The sequence below is a fragment of the Lolium rigidum genome, chromosome 1, assembly GCF_022539505.1.
Source record: "Lolium rigidum isolate FL_2022 chromosome 1, APGP_CSIRO_Lrig_0.1, whole genome shotgun sequence".
NCBI classification, from domain to species: Eukaryota; Viridiplantae; Streptophyta; class Magnoliopsida; order Poales; family Poaceae; genus Lolium; species Lolium rigidum.
In genome coordinates this window covers 331,610,566-331,619,687 of record NC_061508.1, presented here as the reverse complement: position 1 = coordinate 331,619,687, position 9,122 = coordinate 331,610,566, and the positions used below count along the sequence as shown (strand labels likewise).

General features: G+C 42.0%; 1 protein-coding gene across 1 annotated transcript; it reads right to left on the bottom strand.

The window, feature by feature from the left end:
* Positions 1–214: 214 nt before the first annotated feature.
* LOC124663391 (glutamate receptor 2.8-like) lies at positions 215–6,177 on the bottom strand. Its single transcript, XM_047201099.1, has 5 exons — positions 5,877–6,177; positions 1,751–2,232; positions 1,318–1,630; positions 813–1,225; positions 215–703 (listed from the first exon to the last, which is right to left on the bottom strand). Exons 1-5 carry the CDS (start codon positions 6,175–6,177, stop codon positions 215–217), a joined length of 1,998 nt encoding a protein of 665 aa, XP_047057055.1.
* Between the last annotated feature and the right edge of the window lie 2,945 nt (positions 6,178–9,122).

Sequence of the window (9,122 nt, the reverse complement as noted above, 5' to 3'; positions counted from 1 at the left end):
TCTGGGGAACCTAGTACATCGTTTGCTTCTTGAAGACAACATATGTAGTGCAGTAATATCTATCTGAAGAGATACATATTCACATGACTCGCTAAACGTATCCCTACTTTGCAAAAGAGAGGAGAAAACAGACTATGTCTGTCTAATATAATCCAACCTGTGGAATACAGCATTGCTTTTGTGGAAATAGAAGAACTTGTGCAGCGGTTCCATCTCATATAGTGCCCATCTGAATCTGAATGTGTTCTGCTGGCAGAGAACCTCCGTTTGTGCCATTATGCTGCACTGGACCAGGCGCTTCTTCTTGAGCATTTTGTCCGTCCGCACGGACTCCCTGCAAATCGTCATTATCAACTTCACTGATGGGTTGTTGATCAGGGTCAGGGTTGTTGCCCATGCCATTCTGTAACGGATCCGAGTCGTCGTCAACATCAGTATAGTCAGCCATTCCCAAACTGGTGAATTTGGCATAAAGCCTCCTCGCAATGCTTATCAGAAGCATGAGAGTTGAAATGGAACCCGTGATGACAAAGAGACCAGAGAAGCTTTGTAAAGTCAGAGGCCCGGAATCAGAGTCTGTGCCAACACCGATCGGCGGTGAGAATCTTCCAAACCACTTCTCTTCGATTTCTGAGCCCCCTCCTGTAAGATTCAGGATGGCAATCGAAAGATTATGCGCGAGTGGAGAACCTAGATGAAATGCCTGGAGAGATATGAAGATGATGTTAGCAATTAATTTTGCCGCAAAAATGCAGCATAGTGCTGCAAGAATAAAATTAGAATATACCAAGGAATTAGGTCGAGTTGCTTACAAACCCAAACCCAGGAGTCTTGTATATGCACCCGAGTATCTTAAAATTATTTTTGTAATTCCGATAAGAGAGGAAAGACGTTAAATAGGGAATCTCATCGATGATAGCCGACACCCCTCCATTCTTTGACCCCAGCTTTAAAGCATTAGCATATTCTTCTTTCGTCGTGTAGTTCCTTAGCCTACTTTCAATGAATTTATGATTCAGCAAGAAGGAGCGAACAAACGAATCAGTTTGGTATCCTACAAAGTCGCCACTGCGCTGGAGCTGATCAAAATCATTCATGAAAGGACGAAGCCTCTTTGCGGTTAAGATAGATGACAAGCTTGCTGTGTAGCTCTGTACTAGAATCAACACTACGAAACACCATATCACCACAACAATTTTTGACAAGGGGCTTCTAATACTTTGACCTGTGCATGGAATAACCGATTATGAGGTTATATCATTTCAGAACTATGATAATAATCATACGTGTTGAGAAGGTTAAGCTTGTAGTACTAACCATGAGAAAAAGTCAAAGTAGAGAAAACAAAGTAGAGGGCAGTACTACACTGTCTCAAACTTGATCCTTGGTACTCTTGATTTCTGGGCAGTTCAATCATCCACAGAGCAAAGCCAGTATACAAGAAGAAGACCAGGCTTGCAAACCAGAGCCTCCAATTTAGTGGCTCTACAAATGTCCACCGTATTGTATTTGGTTCATCCTCGGCGAGAACAAGCATAGAGACACCGGACTGTGTGTATGGCATTGTAAAGTCCGTGCAAGTGACCCGTTCTGCGGTTATGGTCACGTCGCCTACTGCAGCGGCATAGGTCTGTTTATCCCCAAGTAAATTACCAGATATTAAACTTGATAATGAGGAACAATAAGTTAAGAAGTTGTTCATGAAAGGTTGTAAGAGGATGGCATGAAATTGTGCGGGAGTAAGTCTCACCCCTGAAGATACGTTGCCTACTAGCTCATCGTAGGTACCTTGAAAAACAGAATAGTCATAGCATGGAATAGGATATAAAGTCTCCATTGAAGCCTTGAAGATATCAATGCTATAACCAGTGATGTTATTCGGATCAGTAGTATCCACAAATTCTTTGAAACCCTGTTTTTCAGGCACCGCAATCTTCATACGTGGACCTTCGCAATCCAGATTTGCGCCGTTTCTTTTATCAGTCTTCAGATTAAGAAACGTTATACTGTCACTTCCAAGTGTAAAGCCAAACTTCGGGTGGCCTCCAGAAGCTTTTACAGGATCTTCTATCCAGAAGGTACATGATGCTGGTGAAGTGCTGGAATAGGAGATAACCGGGATATGGTTGTGGTCGGATTGACGGCCCAAGTGTGAGACATGATCCTCTTTGGTCAGCGTGTGAGGACCCCATATGATGGCGTGCGCTCGGACATTCTTGATCAGATCCTCGGCTGCAAAGCTCATACGCAACAAAATAATTAGCCAAGCAAATAGGAGTGGAGATTTGGTGCACATAAGGGTCAGTAATCCCTTCTACCAAAAAAAAAACTTGAAAATCATATTAGTGAGTTGCAAAAAAACTGTTTTCTTTTATGTAGCTAGTAAAGTACTCCACAAACATGCAAAATATCATTTGGAAATAATGTGTATTTTGGGCTACACAAAAATAACAAAAGCGTGAATCTAGGTATAGTGATTTCAGATCACCAAAAAAAATGTAGACTTTGTCATTTTTGTGCAGCTTAGAATAGAAAACATTTCGAAATGAGATTTTGCATTTTTGTGGGATACATCATTAATTATTTTTTGGATTTTATTTCACGATTTTTTAAACTACTAGTTTTTTTTAATACACAGGGAGCAATGAAGCTCAAGAGCCAAAAGGACTTTCCGAGCAAATAGCGTGGTGTCAAAATAATTACCCAAGAGAATTTATTTAGCACTATTACATTTTTTATATAGCATCATATCAAACTGAGGAACTAGAAGTGTGTGTGGTCCTTTTGTTAAGCAAACACTCTGGCTTTGAAAATGACACTGAATGGATAATTTCCCACGCTAATACTGCACTGGGCCCATTTTTGCTTCGGTGTCTCCCTTTGAACTGAAACACATGAACGGTCATGATCTCTTCATACCTCTTCGTAAGGGCGCGATGTGAATAAAAAAATATAAGTACAAGACCTAGAGTAGTCTGTACGTCCGTTTAAGTCTATATCAGTAGTCAAACGCGCTGACTGTTAAAATATACCGACAGCCACATCCACTAGTACAAACATTACATACACCTAGTATATCTATACGAAGATATATACGGCCTGATATGAATTTTTGCGGCATAAAAAAGAAAGCACCGAAATTTTTTATCCCCTTCAAGTTTTGGTGAGGGAGGACACCGAAGCAAGGCTCGCACTGGGCCAGCCACTAGAAAGCAGCTTCTCCCGGTTAGTTCTGAGAACGAACATATATACCTACTACGAGCCATGCACACGCTATCAGCTCTATGAAAAATATGAAACATTGATATTTAAGTTAGTGACACGGTTGAACCGACCGATAAAAAGGAAATCAGTATCTAGTATAGCCCGTGGCTATTGTTTAACTGACTCCAAGTGTAACTTACAAAAGATTATAGATGGATTTGAATGACGATACACGCTGATTTCTACCACAACCGGGACGTCATTAAAACAATTATTCTAGATTTATCCGGCTTTCTTCATGTTGAGAAACTAGCTAGACATATTTAAATTTTGATGAGGTAATTTTGTCGATAAAAAAATAATAAAGAAAAAAGATTTCAACAACACAACCCTATCCATTTTTTAAATGTTAGCTTCAAAATATTCAGAAAAACCATGAAAATTAGGCTGAATTTGGTGGTTGAACATGTTGTTCGTTCCACACAAACTTGTAAGCAAGAAATATCCTAGATGGGTACTAATTCTACATTAAACAGTCCATCAACTGTATTGGAAAAAAATGAAGAGGCTTATGTTAATATTGATGTTGAATTTATTTTATGACGAAGTTAAAGAATTTTTTTCTTCAATGAACTCTCAGGATAAAAGATTTCTCATAAGAGTATCATGCTTTAGTTCATAATTTCTTGTATGGAGAAAGTGTGGCAATCAAAGTTAATGATCATGTTGGCAAATACTTCCCCATTAACATAGTGGAAGATATGTTACCCTTAGGATTGAACACGCATACATGCTAAAAAAATTGAGGAGTTGATTTCACATCTAGTAGATCGCAGACTTCCTATCCACCAATATGTTGACAGTACAATTCACTTTATGAAAGATGATCTCGATAAGGAAAGAAATATGAAATTAATTTCATTTGCTTTCGAGCCACCTTTGGGACTCGAAATAAATTCCACAAGAGACAACTTTACTTCAGCGAGGCCAATGATGGGGCTGCTCTATATACTGAATTATTTAACTGCGAGCAGGGTTAGTTTTCTATTATCTATGATATATTATCAGAGACTTATTAATGCTGAATGGAAACAGGAAAGAGATTAAGTATTTCTTAAAAGTTAAAGACAAAATCAACAAATGAACAATAGAGAATACACTGACAAAGTACCAGCCCGAGCATGGCCCATTCTGGATCCACCGCATGGCCACGCGAAACTAACTTTCCATGAGAGCAACATGTGGTCCTATTTGGAGCTTAATGTGTCATGTGTGGACTTGATACATGCACTGATGCACACCACTATCGTGGGCTACAGCCCACCATCGCCACTGTAGTGGTCGTCTTCTTCTCCCATCTTCTTCCCCACGATTGTCTCCAACGCACAAGCAGCTTCCCCCCCCCCCCCACACACACACCACGTTGTACCCGCAGTGCTAATCGTTCCACCCTGTGTGAGCCACCGCATCCACTGGTCCTCCACCACCTCTAAATCGCCCACCTCCCCGGTCTCTGCCGAACCCCTACACCCAAAACCCTAAGGACTAACGCTGGTGAGCTCCAACACCCCGACACCTATGTCGGCGCGGCAAGCCATCGTCAGCAAGCATAGTGTGGCTAGTTTTCTCACCTCGCTAGCAACATCGCGAACAACCGAGCCATCCCCATCAGCGCCATGGTCGGTCGCATCTCTAGCATGTCGTCCCGGTCTTGTCTGGTGGCTGCTACCAGCTTGTCTTTCTATATTTGGTCGCTGCCTCTAATGGTCTAGGCCCAACCGTTGCGAAAGGGTGCACGTCCAGTACATAACCAACACATGGCGGGAGCACCGTAACGAATTTTCGCAATACTTTCTTTTATAAACATGGCGGACAAGGGCGGTTCTAGGGGCAGTACTACATGGGCTGTATATTTTCTTGGTGCGGAATAAGCAAAATTGCCAAAACATGCGCGGGCCAGCACTGGTTGGTCCATATGAGCCCCATAGGCTGAGCTGAGCCAACACCGTCCACCACAAACTCTCGTGATGGGATGTATTCGTAGGGATGTAAACGGATCAAATCGGATTTGCTATTTTCATATATTTTACCATATTTTTGCAGCGTATTCGGATAGAAATGGATAACGGTCGGATGCTAATCCAGATGCGGATTATATTGAACTGCAGAAAATGGTCGCCAGCTCGTGTGTATCTCTACCATGTACTATTTGTTACTATAAATATTTATAATATTGATCTCCAAAAAATAGTTTGATAACAACCTTCGGTTGCATTGTTAGAAGGGTAGTGGGAGCACCAGTCCCCATAGGACCATGGATCAAACCCCGGATTTGACGTTTTTTGTCTAATGAAGGCAAAATATTATTTTAGTTGGAGATATTGTTTCTGTTGATAGTAAAACATGTTACTTCGTTAATCTTAAGATCCATGGGTTCTGTCTCTCCGAAGTTCTCAGGGGGCTAGGATATATGTGCATTCATTCGCATGGATGAGTGTATGTACATATTTATCAGTGTCTACGTTTATACTTTGTACTCCTTTGTACTGCGTTTCTCATAAAAATAGATATATCATGTATTTATATATTGAGCTTAAAGTTGTACCAGTATCCGGTTTTTAAAAAGAAGGTGTACCATTACTAAGCATTAAAAGAGGTCCACATTTAGTTACCAGCATGAGCTGTCGTTGCAGCCTCCCCGCGGGAATCCATCACGTACAGCTCCACCCGCGTGGCGTAGCTCGGGTGCTTGAGCTCGAAGTCGTGCAACGCCATGGAAATGCAGGCACGTCTCTTCCTTCCCACTTCACTCCTCAGGTCCAGCACGACGCCCACCCGCACCGACGCAGCCACGGCCTCCGCCGCCGCCGCCGCCGCTGCCGTGCTCCAAAGCCCGAGCAAAGACAGGAAGATGAGTGAGCGCCTTGTTGGGCGCTCGATGCGCGATCTACTAAGTGGATGTAACTTAATCATTACTTGTTGTTCAGCTTCTTTACCATGTACGATGATACGTAACAACCGTCACAGGCACATACTTATATGTGCACATTGTCGATATATCTGCCGCGTAGCGGGCGACGTGCGTACTCCTAGAGACAGGGACGGCTGATGGCGAAATTACCAGGAAACTTCCGATTGCTATGAAGCCGGCCGCTCGATCCATATATAGGCAATATATAATTTGTCGAAAAGGTCTCTACTGGACAATGTGTGACAAAGGTTAATTGTTTCCTCCCTATGTTTTTGTGAGAAAGACATCAATGATGCGGTACTGTGTGTATATTGGAGAAGAAAGCACAGTTCGTTATCTTCGTTTTGATCAATTCCTACATCAGTTGTTATCTTCGTCAGATTCATACTAGATTACTAGCAGGTCAATGCTAGAGTCTGTGTCCCGACGGGTGTATAGTATGCACGGCCATAGTAGCCGGAAACGGGGAACGGTGCCACGTTCCCTGAATCGGGTTCATCGACCCGGAAACGGAGTCGGGGTCGAGGCAGGGTACGAGCGATTCGATTGCGGGGACGCGTTCCAAGACGGTGGATTCACGTCGCTACGCGCGGAATGCGCCGATGCGCAGTTAGAAGAAGTTGTGGCGGCGCTGCGTAGGTTTCCTGGGCAGAGAATTAGGATCGGGTGAATGGAGCTTTTGGGTCAGTTGGGTTGATGCTTTTCTTTCCTGGGCTTGGCATAGCGATGAAGGCCCATACTGATACACCCAGATTTTCCCTGGAACCAGTGTACCGTTCCGGAGTTATCGTTCCCAAACTGTTCGATTCACGTCCCCGCCAGCAATTGGTCGATCGAGAGATCTATACCCCTATCGTTCCATGTTGTTTGGTACCTACCGTTTCCCGTCCCCCGTTTCCGTTCCTCGAACCCACCGACCCGGAAACATGGCTACTATGTGCACGGCAGATGACTTCAAAGTCTTCCTACGCTTGGCTAGCAAGTAAGCTAGCATGCTAGCTGGAGGCACGTAGTAGATTTACTGAAGAAATCATGAACCGAACAAGTACTTGAGCCAGGTTTAACTGCATTGTTGCATTAACAAGTGAATACGTCGCTAGCTAGCTACATCTCTCTCAAGAATAATGCTTAGGTTAATTCTATGCAGAATCTGCCGGCCGGCCTATACGTGAGTGAATGAGTTAATTAGTCCAGGCATACGAGGTATATAGTTATGTGGCAGTTTTGGACTTGCAAGCATCGCGTCGAGAAATATTTGGCTTGCATGGAGCAGGAGAAATTTGCACACCCTCACTATATATTGATATCTCTCTTGCACAAACTACTCATTTTACCTCTATTTTTGTGAAGCTACCAACTTTACAAAAATCTATTACACAAAGGTTCACATCTAGCTATGATTAAGCTGCTTAATAGCAAATCTGACGACCGGAACCACCAAATGGACATGGTCTGCAAAATGTCACGAAAATTTGCTTCAATATCACAAGAAGTGATAAATATTTTAAATGTATGATCTAAATTGTTTTATCTTTCCCACTTTTTGTTAGTTTGAATTTTTTAAATTATTGAAATATTTCATTTCTTTTTGGAATGTTTGAAAAAGGCTAGCTGATGACATGTGGATGTCACATCATCACTGACGTGTAGATCCTGGCCGTTAGATTTTCTATTAAGCAGCATAACCTCAGATTTGGATCTCGATCTCTGTAACGGATTACATGTAAAATTTATGGTTTGTGTAAAAGACAGATTAATTGAGTAGTTTGTGCAACGAAAACAGCAATAGTGAGTGATTTGTGCAATTTCCTCCACGAAGAAGAGACGAACATAAATGAGAAAAAATAGATAATCTTAACTACTACATGGTCGTGGCATGCTAAAAATGAAACGCTCCCTTGCATTGCCTCCTCCTTGGCAAAACCCTAGCCCTCAGCCGCGGCGATCCCTTCCCTCTCCCCTGCCATTCCAAGAGGCGGACGCTAGGAAACATCGTGTGTTGCCAATGAGGGGATGGTAGGGCCCTCGCGTGCAATGCGGAAGTGGTGTGGCTGGGAGGGGCAATTGCTTCATCTTAGATCAAATGCACACCGCAGTCCTCGTCTCTCCATCACTAGAGCCAAGCAAAATTTATCGTAGTAGAGTTTGTTGTAGTAGATAAACGGAAAGTTGTCGTGCTAAGAAAACTTATGTTGATATATTTTGGTATATAAAGTTGATCAAAGTTTACCCGATTTGGCTTCAACTTATAGACACTACATTTTCACATGTACAGATGGAGTACTAGCGCAGGTAAGAAATCTTGGTCGATTGATCTCAATCCGATTCCTAGTCATCTTCGTCCCTGTTAGTCCCTGTCATATTCACCACGCATACGCGTAGCAGCAACTATTTCTCGTTCTAGCTTGTCTGTCCCGGTCTTGATCCAAAAAGAATCCGTATATGTTTGGAAGCGGAGATATTGGAGCTTGGCATGGACTCTGAATCTCGCATATATAAATAAATCGAGCCAAATAAAAGGCTAGACGATCAGATTTTCCATGGAAGCAATCCCGATCAGAGGGGACAACTTGGGTGGGATCTTGCTTTAGATAGGATCTATGAGATCAATTTTTTGAAGACAAAAAACATGTTTAAAAATTCTGAAAAAATTGGCAACATAGATCTATGTTATATATGCAACACCAAAAAATCTCAGCTTCAAATTCAGCATACATTTAGAGAGCCAAAAAAGATAAATCTGAAAATAAATAGTGTAAAATACTATTCACCCAAAGGTGGCACTATTCATAGTAAAATTTATCTTTTTTATTCTCTAAAAGTAGATTGAGTTTTGAGCTGATATTTTCTGAAGTTGTAGATACAGTTCATAAGTATGTTGTATAATTTTGTCCAATTTTTTCGCATTTTGTAAATATGTTTTTTATGATCCGATATTATGATCTCA

Bases quoted from the DNA above. Each gene is read 5' to 3' on its own strand.
- LOC124663391 (XM_047201099.1), bottom strand. From the start codon at position 6,177: ATGATTAAGTTACATCCACTTAGTAGATCGCGCATCGAGCGCCCAACA. The intron at 2,233-5,876 runs GTAACTAAATGT...TGAGCTTTGCAG, and splicing joins TGCAACGACAGCTCATGCTG to CCGAGGATCTGATCAAGAAT. The intron at 1,631-1,750 runs GTGAGACTTACT...GGGGATAAACAG, and splicing joins TAGGCAACGTATCTTCAGGG to ACCTATGCCGCTGCAGTAGG.